The sequence below is a fragment of the Camarhynchus parvulus genome, chromosome 27 (assembly GCF_901933205.1).
Source record: "Camarhynchus parvulus chromosome 27, STF_HiC, whole genome shotgun sequence".
In the NCBI taxonomy this organism is placed as follows: domain Eukaryota; kingdom Metazoa; phylum Chordata; class Aves; order Passeriformes; family Thraupidae; genus Camarhynchus; species Camarhynchus parvulus.
In genome coordinates this window covers 1,441,526-1,457,962 of record NC_044597.1, presented here as the reverse complement: position 1 = coordinate 1,457,962, position 16,437 = coordinate 1,441,526, and the positions used below count along the sequence as shown (strand labels likewise).

General features: G+C 49.5%; 1 protein-coding gene across 1 annotated transcript in view; it reads left to right on the top strand.

Moving 5' to 3' along the window:
- Window positions 1–3,933: 3,933 nt before the first annotated feature.
- MYO1D (myosin ID) overlaps window positions 3,934–16,437 on the top strand; it is a 168,609-nt gene continuing 156,105 nt past the window's right edge. Inside the window, exon 1 of the mRNA XM_030966419.1 lies at window positions 3,934–4,115. Coding sequence (XP_030822279.1) covers window positions 4,021–4,115 — 95 coding nt within the window. The 5' untranslated portion in view covers window positions 3,934–4,020. The remainder of the gene's footprint in view (window positions 4,116–16,437) is intronic.

Genomic DNA, 16,437 nt, shown 5'->3' with positions numbered 1-16,437 from the left:
AGCACCAGGGCAGCTCCACATCTCACCCTGCCAGCAGCAGCTGGGGCTCCAAATACAGAAATAAAGAGAGAAGGAAGAGTGCAACAGCTCCAGGCTGCCTGCAGGGACAAGAAGCTCTGACTGAATGCTCTTCTTGGTTTTCCCTTGCTGTAGCACAAGAGAAAACACCAACAGGATGATGAAGCTGCCAACCAGACGGATCAGAGGGTGTGGAACCCTCCCCTTCCCCTCCCCTTCCCCTCCCTGAGCTTTTGGGGCAGGCTGAACAGACCCCAGCCAGGAATGCTGGAGGTAAAAACAGCCTTGGCAGGAGCCTGGGTGCGTCCTCAGGTTCAGCCACAGCTCTTATTTTACAAAGGCTTGGACTTTGCTATAGGATTTGGCCCCAAATCCATAGATTTGAGCCAATCCTAATCAACCCAAAGAGTCAGGGCTGCCAGAGGAGGGACTGAGATGAAGCTCCTCTGTGACCGTGTTCACAGGGGTCTGAGGGAAGAGATGAGGATCTGACGCCATGTTTAAGAAGGCTGATTTATTATTTTATGCTATATATTATATTAAAACTATACTAAAAGAACAGAAGAAAGGATTTCATCAGAAGGCTAGCTAAGAATAGAAAAAGAAAGAATGATAACAAAGGCTTGTGACTGACTGAGACAGGCCAAGCCAGCTGATTGTGATTGGCCATTAATTAGGAAACAACCACATGAGACCAATCACAGATGCACCTGTTGCATTCCACAGCAGCAGATAACCATTGTTTGCATTTTGTTCCTGAGGCCTCTCAGCTTCTCAGGAGGAAAAATCCTAAAGAAAGGATTTTTCATAACAGATGTCTGTGACAGTCCAAGCACTGCACGGGTCTTGTTGCACCCAGGAGAGCGGAGAGAGCAAACCGGAGCAGCTGGGGACACAGCCAGAGGTACCAACAGGAGCTGCTTCCCACCAGTGACCCCCAGTACCTCTCTGGGAAGGCAGGTGGCTGGGCAGTGCCACAAACCCTGCCCATGGCAGGATTTGGAGCTGAAGGCAGGAAGCTGGAGAACCCAGAGACATCCCCAGGACTGGTGTGTGTGCAGGGGCTCCATGGAGAGCCTGGAAACAAAATGGGTCAGTGTCACAGACACATTTTATGAAAAATCCTTTCCTTTGGATTTTTCCTCCTGAGAAGCCTCAGGAACAAAATGTAAACAATGATTGTCTGCTGCTGTGGAATGCAACAGGTGCATCTGTGATTGGTCTCATGTGGTTGTTTCTAATTAATGGCCAATCAGCTCAGCTGGCTCAGACTCTGTCCAAGCCACAACCTTTTGTTATCATTCTTTCTTTTTCTATTCCTAGCTAGGCTTCTGATGAAATCCTTTCTTCTATTCTTTTAGTATAGTTTTAATATAAAATAATAAATCAAGCCTTGTGAAACATGGAGTCAGATCCTCATCTCTTCCCTCATCCCAAGGCCCCTGTGAGCACGGTCACAGATCATTCAGTGCCAGAAATGCTGCTGCCTCCAAGGCCGGCACACCCCCAGGGCTTGGAATAACATCCCCCTTTCCCCCTTCTGATTTTCTAGGCCAAAGAGGGTGCAAAGATGCTCCCAGCTCCCAACAGCCCCGCTAGGGCAGAGCCCTGTGAGTGTTTCTTGAGGCAGGTGTGTGTGACCACCCTGTCCTGGGGCACACAGGTGCCCAGCCCAATACCTGCTGCTCTCAGTGCCAGCCCAGGGAGGAGACTCCACTAAACAATGCCAAAAACCACTTTATTTACCAAAACCACATTAAAATACTACAAAGACTGTCCCGTGCTGCCTCAGGATCCCGGGGGAGGCTTGTAGAGCTCACGCAGCAGCACCAGCTTGGTGGCCAGCAGCACCTCACGGTGGCCGAGGTGGCTCCTCCTGCCATAGCGGGACAGCCTGGAGGCCTCCAGGGCCACCTCCCCGAGCAGCTGGGGACTGCCCAGCCAGGCCAGCAGGGAGGCCACCAGGCAGGAATCCCCCGTGGAACATGTCTGTGGGGAGAGCAACCAACAGCATCAGCACAGCCCAGCCCAGCTTTTGGGATCATGGAATCATTCAGGTTGGAAAAACCCTTAAAGATCAAATCCAAACATTCCCCCAGCACTACCAAGGCCATCACTAACCCACCTCATCCACACATCTCTTAAACCCCTCCAGGGATGGTGATACCATAAAGACCAAATCCAAACATTCCCCCAGCACTAGGGATGGTGACACCTCCCAGCCTGGGACGCAGGGGTGAGCTGCTGGAACTCGGGGAGCAGGAGCTGCACCTCAGCCCAGTGGGGACTCACCTGGTTCAGGAGCTTGCAGATATGAGCTGAATAAGCCACTTTCTTCTTCTGCCCGTGGCGGCGGAGGCAGCGCAGGCTCTGCCAGGCGCATCCCTCTGCTGCCCTCGGCGGCTCGGGGAGGGCACCAGGAGCCGAGGGGCTGCGGGGGGCAGGGGCTGCCGGCTCCATCGCTCAGTTCTGCGGTCACACACACCTCCCGTGGCTGCAAAACCTCTGCTGAGAGAGCCAAGCAGGGGCTGAACACACTGCTGCCCCCACTCTGTCCTTACCAGGGTAATAATTAGCATCAGGCAAATTAGGCGTTTCTAATAACACCAAAGCCATTCAGCACATTGAATAAACCAGATCAGAAATCACCCCCTCTGCAAAGCTAAACACACCAGAAAAGCAAAGCACAAACAAAGCATTTTAGGAGATTTTTTTTCTCCCCAGCTCACCTCTGAGAGCTCCTCCAACCTCGTTCACCCCCAGGAGCAGAGAGGGAGCTGGGACGTGCTGCCTTTAACCAGGGGGGATCATTGCCTGCAGCTGGGAGGGGAGGGGCCCAGCAGCGCCGGGGTGGGGATGGAGATGGAGACAAGGACAGGGACGGCCTCACACCTGCACCCTGTTTCCTACACTCAAACCAGCCATTCTTGCCCAAAATTCTGTTCGGTGAGGCTGTATTTGCTCCCAGATTCCCCCAGCCCCCTAATTAGCATCAATGAGGTAGTTAGCCTTCAGTGCTGGATCTGAGGGGACTTTTTGTGTGCTTTATTCTGCAATAATTTGAGGGGGTTCCAGGGTTTCACCAAGCACCGGAGTGAGCAGGGTCTGTGGGGATGCTGAGGCAGGACCTGACCCTGCAGGGTGGGGCCGTGGGTGGGGTTACCTGCGTGCAGGATCTGCCTTCTCCCCCCGGTCCTGGCAGAACCCAAGATTGGGGTGTGAGGGGAGCTCCGCTGGGTGCAGGGCACCCCGGGCAGCGCAGCCCCTGCGCCAGGGCACACATGGGCCATCCCGGGGCTCCCAGTGCCCGTTCCCGGGGATCCCTGCTCCAGGGCACACATCGCCCATCCCGGTGATCCAGCTGCCCATTCCCGGTGATCCCGATGTCCGTTCCCGGTGTTCCCGATGTCCGTTCCCGGTGTTCCCGGTGCCCGTTCCCGGATCACCCGGTGCCCATTCCCGGGGATCCCTGCTCCAAGGCACACATGGTCCATCTCGGGGGTCCCGGTGCCCATTCCCGGTGTTCCCGGTGCCCGTTCCCGGTGCCCGTTCCCGGTGATCCCAGTGATCCCGATGCCCGTTCCCGGGGGTCCCCGGTGCCCGTTCCCGGTGCCCGTTCCCGGTGATCCCGGTGATCCCGATGATCCCGATGCCCGTTCCCGGGGGTCCCGGTGCCCGTTCCCGGTGATCCCGATGATCCCGGTGCCCGTTCCCGGTGTTCCCGGAGTTCCCGGTCCCCGCCGTGCCCCGTTCCCCGCCTGCAGCGCGCAGCTCTCGCCGCCAGGGGCCGCGCCCGCCCCGTCCCGCCCCAGCAGCGCCGTTCCCGCTGCGGCCGCCAGGGGGCGCCACGCGGAGCCGCCTCACGGCCGCGGCCCCGCCCCGCCGCAGGTGACACCCCCACACCCCGGCCGGGCAGCGGCGGGAGCGATCCCAGCCCGGTGCCGTCCCGCTCCTAGCTCGGCCCCTGTCCCTGTCCCGGTCCCGGCCGTCCCAGTGGCCGCCATGGCAGAGCAGGAGAGTTTGGAGTTCGGCAAAGCCGACTTCGTGCTGATGGACGCCGTCACCATGCCCGAGTTCATGGCGAACCTCCGGCTGCGGTGAGTGAGGGGCGGGCGGCGCGGCCCCTCCGCCCCGGGGCTCGGCGGGTCTCCCCCTCACACACGGCCCGCTTGGGATGGAGTGTGAGGGGGGCGAGGGAACCGAAACCTTCCCTGAGCCTCCTCCGCCTGCTGCCCCTCCCTGACCGAGCAAAAGTGTGGATTTTCCTATGGAATTAAAGAGCCGGGTAAAGGTGAGGGTGCTCAGTGTGCACCAAGCCCTGGGGGCTGCGGGGGCTCTCAGTCCCCCCTCTGGAAATTCTCCCTCCGGAGTCACCTGCCTCAGTGCCCACCTCCCTCATGGGACCATGGAATGGTTTAGGAGCGAAGGGACCTTAAGGACTTTACTTTTAAACAGTTTGTTGTTGATCTTCCCCTATATCACAGAAACACAGGGTGGGTTGGGAAGGGATCTTAAAGCCCACCCAGTTTCACCCCTGCCGTGGCAGGGACACCTTCCTCTATCCCAGGCTGCTCCAAGCCCTGTCCAGCCTGGCCTTGGGCACTGCCAGGGATCCAGGGGCAGCCCCAGGTGCTCTGGCACCCTGTGCCACTCCCTTCTGCTGGGTTTCTCGCCTATGCTCCAAAGTTGCTTTGGAGAGAAAGACAAAGAGCAATAAAAGTCACCAAGTCCAAGGTTGCTCCATCCCGTGGGGGCATCACAGCCGCTCGCTGGTGTAGATTCGCTGTGCTAACATTTCGTGATCTTTATGGTTTTATTTCCCTTGTAGAAGGGAAAGATGCAAGTTTTCCTGCCTGTTCCCTCTCAAGCATGACTAAATCCTGGGCAGCACTGATAGAGGACAGCCAGGGGACCCTAAGTCTGCGGCTGCTTTTCACTTTCCGTTATAAAACATTCATGGGAGCTCCTCCTGATAAACTCTTACGCCCCTGCTTGTGCAAGGATTTGATAATTGCCAAAGAGAAGCCTTTGGGATAAAGATGTGACTTGCTGGCTTGTGTCCCTGCCCTGTTCTGCTCAGGTTTTTGTGCCTGTTTCTGTCCTGCCACTTGTGTTCTGGTGGGTATTGGAATCAGTCACTTGTTGGGCCCCTGGTGTTGTTGGATGCACCTGAGAGTGGCTCTGGCAATAGATGGGAGGTGGGCTAAGCTCCCTCAGCAGGCTTCAAACTATTGAGGAAGGAGAATATTCAACTTTTTCACACAATTGTTGCCTCCTCTGGATGAAATGTGGAGATTTTCAGATCTGACTGCTTCAGCCACTGAATGTTTGGGAATTTCTGTGCTACACAGCTGTCCCTGTGCCCTGAGATGCTGCAGTGAGGGCTCAGATTCTGTGGGGTGTAATAACAACCAGCATACCTTATGCTTTTTTCCTTTTATATTTTGGATTTCTGTTTGGGCAGAGAGGGCGTTTGTGTTTGAATATAAGAAAATCATAATGAGAACGGTTGAGCTTTGAACGTGATTTCAGATTTAAATTAATTTTGCAGTGCGTCTAAAAGTTTAAATTTGTTTCTCATTTGTACACTGCATGACATTGTAATGGTATTAGAAAGGGCTTGCATGCAATATCTTTGTAATTGCAGGAAACTTGTGTGTCACAGTTTGTTCTTAGGGTTTTACTCTTTGGTTAATGTGTACTAGAAATCTAAATGAAGTATTGGAAATGGATTTATAACTTAAAAACCGGTGTGGCATGTTGGTTGCCTTTAGGAATCCATTGAGAGGTGCCTTGCAGGGACAGACTTTGCTAATTTTGTATGAAGGGATGAGAAGAGCAAGCCAGCACTCCTGGATCCTTACAATAAATGTGCAACTTTGTTTATTTTTTTCTCTGAGCTGTTGCTAATGGTGCCTGAGGGTGTTTCCAGGACATCCCTGCTGTGTCTGATGTACCTTGGAGGCCTCGTTTAACTGCAGTGCCTTGGTCAAACCTACCCAAACCCAGGCTTATCCTCTGACAACAGCTCAGACTTGAGTTCTTCTCACCTGGCTGTCAGCTCTGCCTGATCTTCAGTGTCATCTGCTGTCTGTGCTGTGGGCAGAACAAACTTTTGTCAGAAGCTGATTGATTCTGTTAATTTTTCTAACCTTGGTACGGTCATCCCCTGCCTCCAGTGCTGTCTGCACTGGGACATTTGGGGAAGCTGGTGTGAATTTCCCAGAAGTGTGGCCTTGCAGGGAAGCTGTGAGCTCTGTGGGGCATTGGGTGACCCTGGGCTGCCACCCCAGCCCTGCTGCTGGTGCTTTACAGCAGTCAGGCAGCACCTGCTGCTCACATTTTCCTGCTCTGGAGAGGGGGTAGGAGCATCGGGGGTAGCACGGTCGGGATGGATGGAGATGAGAGATCTCTGCAGCCAGGTCAGGAACTTGGGGTTTATTGCAAAGGGCCTGGGTGCAGGGCCCTGCTGGGAGCTGCCAGCCACAGCTCAGAGCAGTAAAGAGAGGGGGAGAGAGGATGAGAGGGTGAGAGAGTAAGGGAGTAAAAAAGGTTAGAGAGTAAAAAGCGTAAGAGCGTAAAAGGGTCAGAGAGTAAAAAGGGCAAGAGAGTGAGGTTCCCATTACAATACAATAAATTTTCCTCTGTGCTGAATATTCTAATTCTCACTAACCAATCTGGTACAAGATACAAATCCTATAGCATTTCCATACAGCCTATAAGAATCATTACATTACCATCCTGTGTTACATTTCAAACCCTAAAAACTCCTCTTTGGGCCCCTTCTGCCAAGCTGTAGGGTCTGCTCTGACCCTTGGGCCTGTCTGCAGGTAGAGGGTGTTGTTCCATCAAAAGGGGATCACCTTCAGCCAGCCACACCATTGTTTTCCTTTGTTCAGTAACTGAGGGATCTCAAAGCTTGCTTTCATTTCAATCTCACTTATAGTTTCTATATTCTCAAAATCTTTTGCCAGACAATCATATTGATAAGGCTTTCCTGTTTCATCTTCCCCAACAATCAGGGTGGTTGATTCTTGCTGCTGACACATAGGAAGCTGTGTGAGACCCAGCTCAGGACCTGCTCAAGGGTTGGTTGTGTCACTGTGGTGATGGCAGAGTCCCCTTTGTGCTGAGCAGGGAGAAGGAGTTGCTGCTCCTCTGTCACTGCAGTTTACACTTGGATGGGCTCCACCCTATTCCATAAATCCAGCTTTCTTTCTGCCAGAGCTATTTTTGTTCAGGGTCACTGGCTGACCCAAGACGGGCTGTGCTGGATTTAGTTCCCAAGTGAGCCCAGATGTGGGTGGAATTGAAATCATACCAGTTTCGGTGCATGCAAGGATATTTCCCCAAGGATGTCTCTAGTGGGAAAAAGAGGAATGGTGAAGCTGCACTTTTCATTTGTGTAGTATTTGAATTCAGTGGTGCTGACATGGGCTGGATGAGTGTGTCTGGGTAGCTGGGTGGATGCAGTGTGAATTTACTACCTCATTCCCCAGCCCCAGTGCTCATGCCCAGTTATTTGTAGGTTTGAGAGGTGATTCAGCAGGGATATCACTGTGTCAGTACCTTTTTGTAGCTGTGTCTTACAGCTACTTAATGAATGTTTCTTGGGACACCCAGCAGTCGCTGCCTGTTACACTTTATTGTACATAAAAGTCATCCTGTCCTTGAATTCCTTAGTCCTGAGTGTGCTGCATCCCAGTGTCTGGTTGTGATTCTTAGTCATCAGAATAATTTTTAAAAAAGAAAAGCATGACTATGGGAATGGTCTGTGTGAACTCAGTAGCTTTGTTTCTTTATAATAATGTCCAAAATTGAAACAGACAATTGTTTCTGGAACACTCATAAATCAGAATTATTAAAACAGCTTTTTTTGAGTGTCAGCAATTGTCCATCATCCCTTCAGTGAGTGCCTGCTCATCTTGGCACTGCTGCAGGAGTAATTGGCAATTCCAATCCCAGGACATCAGATTAATTGAAGCACTCCTTAAATAGGGAATCTTTTTGTGTCTAGCAGCTCTCAGGTCCTGCCACTGGCAGATAAACCCATTTATCTGTAGTCAAGTGTTACCTGTAAGTGGTGGGAGAATGCTCTGGACTTGGTAAAACTCTCCATTTCACTGCTTTTGACTTAACACAATCGTGGCTATTCCATGGCCGGTGGAGTGGGATGGTGCTTGTGGAAAGGGAGTGTTGGTGTGGCCAGAGCTGTTCAGCTTTTGTAGAAATTGTGGTCTAGATGAAACTATTGAGTAAGAGACGCAGGAAACTGCACCACCTCATTTTCTTCATGCCATAGTGAAAGTTACCATTTTTAATTTGCTTCCTTGCAAGGAAACTTGTTTTTCAGAAGTATGAAATATTCTGGTTTATCAGATGATTTCTTGTGATTTTCTTCCACTGCAAAGACCCCTCACTGTTCTGTCCAGCTTGCATTTGCCTTGACAAACAGATGAACCCTCAGAGCATTAAAAATGGGATCTGTGGAATGCCAAGAGGGAGTTCTTGAATTATCTGTTGTGCAGCCTTGGTGATTGCTTTGGGAGTCACTGCAGAGCAGCTCCTCCTCCCTGGGTCTCAGGTGTGTGCCAGGACAGTCAGGTGTGACCCAGCCCCTCTGTGCCAGGCAATGGGATCCTGTGGGGGCCCTGCTGGGGCAAACCCAGCAGCCCTGAACCACTGGGAGTGGGAAACCACCTGGAAATGCAGGGAAAAGCAGACAATTACACAGGGCAGAGTTTGGGGTGGTCTGATGTGAGCTGTGTGCTCGTGGTGTTTGTGTTCCCACATCTGCATTGTGAGCAGGTGCTCCCTGACTCATCCTCTGCTGATTTCTAGGGAGCTGCTCATTTTTCATAAGCATTGTGCAAATCCCCCCTGGAACACAATAGATCTGTGTCACTGTTATTAAAGAATTCAAGGATGTGTGAAAGGAAGACAGTGAGAGCACCTGGTGATGTGTAATGATTGTAAAATGAATTTGGGGTTGTTTTCCTCCTCTTTTAAGTACTTCCAGCATGAAACCAGCTGTGGCAAGCTGTACTTGCTACTCAGTTCCTGGTCATCCCATCCACCTGAACCTGGAGTGGTACAAAGATCCATGGGTTAATAATCCTTGCAGTTATCTCCCTGTGCACATGGTGACTTCTGGCCTCTTAAAGCAGCATTTCATAAAAACACAGTTCTGTGTTCACTTAAAAACACACCAAAGTGGTTTTTTGTAATGTTTCTCAACTATCTCACAAACCCCAGCATTTTCAGATTAAGGCAACAGGTCTAGGTCAGTATTTATTGCAGGGCCATTTGAAACATAGATAATATTTGCTGTGATTATTAATAGTTTTGGCATCAATAGTCTATACTGAAAATCTGGTTCTCCTGATACTGTGCTGAAAGTATTTGGTGCTGAGGGAAGTGTTTGCTTTGCAGGCAGGGCTGAGATGTGGGCTGGAGTCCTAGAAAAAGGTTGGAGCAAACTGAATGGAGAATTGGGCTTTAAGTGCTGCAGAGGGATATCTCAAAGGGGTTTTCTTGAGGTTGTTGTGTGGAGGTTGTACCTTTTGGGCCTCTGTCAGAAAATCCCTGTTGTTTTTCTGGATGTGGCGACTTGAGGCCATTCTTTAGGATCCTAAAATCACAGAATTGTTGGGGTTGGAAGGGACCCTAAAGTTCATCTGGTTCCACCCCATGTCCCTTCCACTGGAGCAGGTTCTTCAAGTCCCTGGCCTTGGACACTTCCAGGGGAATATTTTAAGTTCTGAAAGGCCAAACTCCTGCTCTGCCATTCAGTGTCCCCTAGATCTGCACAGTGGGTTGTTTTCCTTTCCTTTTTCAGGTCTGGAAAAGCAAGCACAAGTTCTGGGGTTGAACAAATGCTTTCATTTGTCTCCATCTTCAGGAAATGAGTGTCCCTATGATCCACTAGGAACAATTCTTAGCCCAGCTGTGGGTCCCATTTGTTCTTGCTCAGTACCAGCCCTTTCTGTTCTTCCCTTGATGGACCTCAGTTGCAGCTTTGGAGTGAAGGGTGCTGTCTGTATTACACTGATCTTTTTACCCTGACTTCCTTATCTTTTGAGTACCATCTTAAACATTCATATTTGGGGTTAAAATTGTGGTGGGAGAGGTTTGGTTTTCCATGAGGTAATAAATTGTATTTAATCCCAGCAGAGGAAATACTATGTGAATGCTTGGTTTCATTTGTGTTTTTGCTAATGAAATATTCATGCTTCATAAACAAGCTTTTCATGCCTTTAAGCCATTTTAATTTCCTCATTCTAAATAGTTATGAATATTTGAATTTGGATTAAAGAGCTGCTGGGAAGAGGCTGCTGTCTTTCTCCCTGGAGAGGGGCACCTGCCTCTGGGCGCTGCAGGACACTCCTTCCTCTGCTCAGGCCAGCAGCAGTTGAGTTTCATCAGCCCTTCTTGGCTTCCTCAGAGTTGCTCAACCTGCAGAAGCCGTCTCGTGTCACAGTTTGGAATGAATGGAATGAAAATTCCCCTTAGTCCATCAAAATTTGACTTATGAGCTTGGCCTGGGGCCAGGCTGATCCTCAGAGATGGGAGAGGCCATGGATCTCACTTAAAAAGCAAATCCCAACCAGATGAGCAGCAAAGGGAGAATCCAGGCAGCTTCTGGCTCCACAGGGGGAAGTAATGGGGATTACTTCCCACTCTTCAGCCCATGGACACCTGGAGCTGCTGCAGGTGTGCTCTGGGATTCCTGACTGCAATTCCCATGAATTCCCAGGCTTTGAATGAGGTGCTGTCCAGCCTGGGGTTTGTTTTCCCTCCATATGTGCTGAGTTTCTCTGGTTTCACTGGGCCTTCCTTAGCACACCTGCCCTCCCTGCCTGATGAAAGCCTCCTCAGAGGGAAATTTTACAGGAGTCTTTTTATAGTAGCTGGGTGGGGGAGTGTTTAATAATTTTAGCACCTGGGTGTTGAATAATATATAAGGTCAGATTTATGAATGAGATCAGTCTTTCAGGGTGCCTTGTACTTCTAAACTCTGAGGCTGCTGATGCTGGTCCTGCCTCCAGCTGCCTCTGGTCCTTGCCAGAGCACAGGTAACAACATTTAGTTGTGGGTAGGAAGCAGCAGCTTGGGGAGGGACGTCCCTGGCACGTGGCATCAGGTGTGAAACAAAAACCTGACAGAATCAGTGAAGTCACCAGAACTATGGGGGATTAGCTCAATAGAAAATGCTCTTTCTTGCATTTTTTAAAGTCTTTTTTCCTTCTGTTTACACAAAGTATATCTACAAAAATCAGCTGGTAATTTAGGAATTCCTCAGCAGCCTTTTGGCTTTCGTCCTTATTCTGCAATGCTTTTCTAGATTTTGATTAAGTGGCTCCTGAAGCTCCTCAGAGTTGCAGTGCATCTGTTTGGGATGCTGTCCAGTGGAATGCTGTTCTGGTTTTTGACTACACCATGTTTGAGGTGGCTTGTGCAACCTGCATCATCTTAACTGAAGTGATTTGTCATCACCTGCTGAGTTTCACCAGCTGAAGGTTGACTCCAAACTCCTACAGTAAATATTTGCTAATACTTCCAATGGGTCTCATGGCCTCCTTTAGTAAAGAGTCCTTTGCATTGACTTCTGTTCAAAAATCTGCCTCTCCAGGTGCTTTACTGATGTAACACTCACTGAGCCCTTGCATTTCTTTGACTCTTTGCATTTCTTCTGGCTGAGCAGGCTTTGACACCACTTGAACTTAGTGATATTTACTTGAATTCCTTTAAAGATGCAGATCTCATGAGGTGTTTGGAGTTACATCATCTCTCTCTGCATCCCTGGGTCATGACTGCATCTTTTTATGGAATGAAGGAATTCTGAGAGGGGGAGAAGGAGACAGATGTCTGCGCAGTTTTGCCTGTAAGTGTGAAATAGGGGAGCTGTGTGTCCCCTGGTGGCAAATGCTCATTTCCAGTTCTCTGAAACAAAATTACAATTTGTAAAGAGGATTTGTTTCTTTAAGGGCTTTTTTGGTGAGATGTGGTAAGATCTCAGCTCCCAGTGCTGCTGTCACATGCTGATGTTCCTGTATTAGACCAGGTATAATAAAAGTGTTCAGTTGTGGTGTTTTCAAGTTCTGAAAGAACAGCCTGGCTGTGAGGCTGTTCTGTCTTTGGGAGTGAAAAAGGGGCATTAGATAGACTTAATAAATACTTCGTTTTTCTTCAAATCTTAAACTGTTCCTGAGATAACTTCTGTCTTTGGCTAGGAATGAGGTTTTTCTGGTCTCTGAGTTGTTGTGTGTGACAACACCACCCAGAGCAGTTCCTTTGGCTGGTGGTTTAGATGGACAGCAGATACTCTGCTGTCAGGGCCCAGCTGAGGTAGGAGCAGGGGGACATCTTGGAAAGGCCTTTTAAATAAAATACTTGTTACTGATAAGCCAGAGGACCCAACCCTATCATCACTGATGGTCTTGCAGGGCTCAGCCTCTCAGGCTCAGCAGCAGAACTGACTGGGGCATAACAAGGCTGCTCTTGCTCTAATTCTTGGTGGTGGTGGTATTCTGCCCCCAGTAGTTTCTGAGCATTTTTCTGTGCACACTTCAAAATTTCTCCGTGAGCAATGCTGGAGTATTTGTTCATCAGATCTGTCCTGTTCTGCTGGAGCATTTTGCAGCCCATGTTTCCTGCTGGGCTGCTGCTGTCCTTCCCTTCTGGGTTTAAAAGTTGGCAGTGACCTGCCCTATGGCTGCCACTTGCCCAGTGACACTTCAGAGAAGTTTCTGTGTGACTGCTGGGCTGCTCTGACCCAGAGCTTTATTTCCAGAAAAATGTACCATTGGGTGAAAATACAGCATTAAACCAATTCTGTGTCCCTGGGCAGCCACTCACCTGCCACGGTGTCATTTCTCAACCTTGGATGTTTTTTGATCTACTCTGGCATGTCAGGCATTGACTCCCACTGTCCCTCCAAGAGGTGTTGTCCCATCTGACCTTCCTTTCTCCTGCTGACTTCCCATGGTTCTGTACCTGCAGTACCCTCCTGGTCATCATGGGGGATTCCTCTCTCCCCTTTCAGTACCTTCTGTGTGCAGCTGAGCACCTCTGCTGCCTTTCCCCCTTGCTGTTGATGTTCCTTCAGCTCCCCAGTGTCCTCTCTGATCTTCCCAGCCTTGCCCTGGCTGTCCCTGGGGCTGGGGGAGCGAGCTCCTCTGGACAGCAGTTCCCTTGTTCTACTTGCACTGTTGGACTCAGCCCTTTCTAGGCCTTTGCATCCCAAGTCAGGTGTTGGTATTCCCCTGTGGTGTGTCAGGCCCAAGCCTGAGCCATGCACAGAGCCCAGTCTTGCCCAGAGTCACCTCACACTGATTTTTGTGCTCATTCCTTCTCCTGTGCCTTGACAAACCCCCTTTCCCACCAAGCTTGTTCAGAGTTATCTACAAAGATTGCTTTTGCTCTCAGTTCTATCTCCTTCACCATCTCCTTGCCTCCCTCCTGCTCCACCTCAGAACACAGCTTATCTTTTCCTTGTGTTTATCAGTTTCTCCAGCAGCACTGATCTGTGCCATGTCTGTCTGAGAACTTTCTGACCACCATTCCTGTGCTTTTCCTGCAGTTGCTCCTTTTGGCATGCAAGAAACACCAAATAACTTCAGCAAAGACACTGCCTCCTCCTTCCATGTGTAATTTCTGGAGCCCACACAAAGTGTGCCGTGGCAGGAGGTTGGGGGTCAAGTCATTTCCTGGCTCCATGCTGGATCCCAGCCTGTTGGAGTTCTTTTCCTCTTGGGTCTGGACAGAGCCTGCCCTGATGTGATCCTGCTGAAGGTTGTTCAGGTAGAAAATTATCTGATCAGACTATCTTGATATGTTCCTGTTTGAAGTTGATGTAACTTGGGAAGCCTGAAGGCTCATTCCATCTTCCTGGGAAATGGAAACTGGAGATTTGTGGCAGGACTCTGCAATATGTGGGGTGGGATGTGCTGCTGGGGCTGGGTGTGCTGTTTGGGGTGGTGGGCTTGAATCCATATCCAGATGCAAAGGATTTTTGCCCTTACCTCTGCATCTTTATTCACATCAAGCCAACTCAAACCATGTTTCACTGGAAGTTCTGACAGCCTTGGAATAAATCCCTTTGTTATAGGGCTCCTAACAAGAAGGTTTTCTGTCCCATTCTGATGGAGAGTTGTCGTGCATGGCTACTCCTTAAATGAATTATGCTTTGAGGCACCAGCTGAAACTTTCAGAAAAGGTTCCCTTTCAGTATCTGCCTCCCATTACAGCATCATTGCCCTGGGGTTGTTTATGGTGCCCAGGACAAACAGCAAGGGAGCTAAAGGGAATTCCAGCACTTCCCTGCCCAGGGAGCTCAACAGCCAGGCAGGAATGAGAACCCATCTGGTAACAGCTACTGGATGGCAGCAAAGGCTGTCTCACCATGAATAGCAAAGAAAAACAAACTTGAAACAAAAAATCCCATTTCCCACTGTAGGAACAGCACTGCTTTCTTTGGGGAGAGCTCCTGCATGGCATTTGGAGGGGTAAAAACCACGGTGACTGTGAGAGCCTTCACACCACGGCCATCGGGGGCACAATGCAGCTTTCATTCTCCACAGCACATCGCTGAGATGTTTACACTAAAACTTTTGCTGTTATTCAGATTGCTACACTGGGGTGTAGATTATTACTAAATAGATTATTTTACAAGAATGAATGATAAAGTGAATTTCACCTTCAAAAGAAAACTCCAGCCATGGTTCCTTGAAGGCTTCCCCTCCCCTGCAGTGTTTATAAAGGAACTGGATATGGAGTTTATAAACTTCCACTGCTCCTTCCACTGCTCCTTAATACCAGTTTCTTTGTGTGTTGTTGCTTCTCGATCCCAGGTGGAAAAACCAAGGGAGCAAATGAAAACAGGCTCAAAGAGCTGTAAGTACATTTTAGGCCCCAGAAGAATCCCAAAACTCCAGAGCTGGAGCACTGGAGTCTTCGAGTGAACTTGCTTAGAAAAATTGTTGCCCCTGCACCCTGCAGAGAATGTCCTCCCTGGTTTACCTCTCAGACTGTGCTGCTTTTCCTTGTGCTTCCAGAAGAACCCCCAGATTCTTTTAAAGCTGGATGTAAACACCTCCTTGGAACAGTAGCTGTTAAACTTTGTTGAAAAGTGCTTAGCAATGACAAAAAAATGTTATTTCCGAAAAGATCTCTGTAGCACTGAGGAGGTTTTTTTGCAAATGAAAGTCCAAATTTACCGCAAAAATGTCCCTGTAACCTCTTATAATTCAAAACATATTCCTTGCTTTTCAAAAGCACAGGCAAATTACCAGGGAGCCTTTCTAAAATAAGCCTGAGGTTGGATGTTTGACTTTGTGGACAGTGCTGCTTGATAATCAGCATTTCCTTTTTTGAGTGTGCCTGTGTCGCAGTCAGAAGGGAGCTTTGCTTTGTGTGGTTTGTGACCTGTTCCAGGTGAGGAGAACACCAACAACGCCTGTGCTGCAGTGCTGGGATAGAAACAGCAGCATCCCTTTCCCTTCTGTTCCTGAGAAATGTAGCATTTGTGTTTCCAGCAAAACAAACAATGGAAATCTTCCCTTTGTTCTTGTTTTTTGGGCCATGCTGCATCCTGGCTTTCAAAGATGCAGACATTCCTGAGCTAGACCTCTCCAGTGTCTGGCAGCTGCTTCTCTGACTCCGTGTTGGTTACAGAACTTAAACCCCTCTGAGGAAAGGCCAGGGAAAAGCAGATCCCTGTGAAGTGTAAAGCTTCTAAACCTGCTATGAAACCCTGAGAGCTGGGCTTGGTAGGAAACTGAAGGAAACCTAAACCATTTTGAAATGATTGGGAATATTTGGCTTCATTTTCCCAATCAGTCGATAGAAAACATGTTTTCCATTAAGAACTCACATTTTTGGAGACTTAAAGGGGGCTGCTTATTGTCAAAACAAGTCTTGTTTCTCACCAAATATCTCGGCTGTCTGGTTTGATTTTTGGTGCTGTCCCTACAGGCAGTGTGGGGGAGCTGGTGCCAGGCTGTCACCTGGAATGCTGGAACCATGGGTGCTGTGGGGTTTGGATCTGAGTTCTTGTGCCCTGAGGAGCAGTGCCAGGCTCCAGCTGGCAGGCAAGAGTTTTAAAGCCAGGAAAGAATGATGGGGGACACTCATCTCCTAAAAGAGGCCATGTGTATCATGTCCTGCCATGCAGGAAACGTCAAATCCCAAATCTTTCATAAACAATCAGGCATTCTTTAGGTTTCTGTCCTGCTTTTCCTCTGGGTTTCTGGCTCTTGGATGCTCTCATGGAGGAGCCAAGGTGGCACCTGCTGCTCGCTGGAGGAGCCATTGGAGCAGGAAAATGTTCAGTGTTCCCAGAGCTGCTCTGAGGGGATAATGTGGGTTTGGGGCTCTGCTCTCACACCACAGGCTGTGATTGGCTTCAGGGCCAGCTCG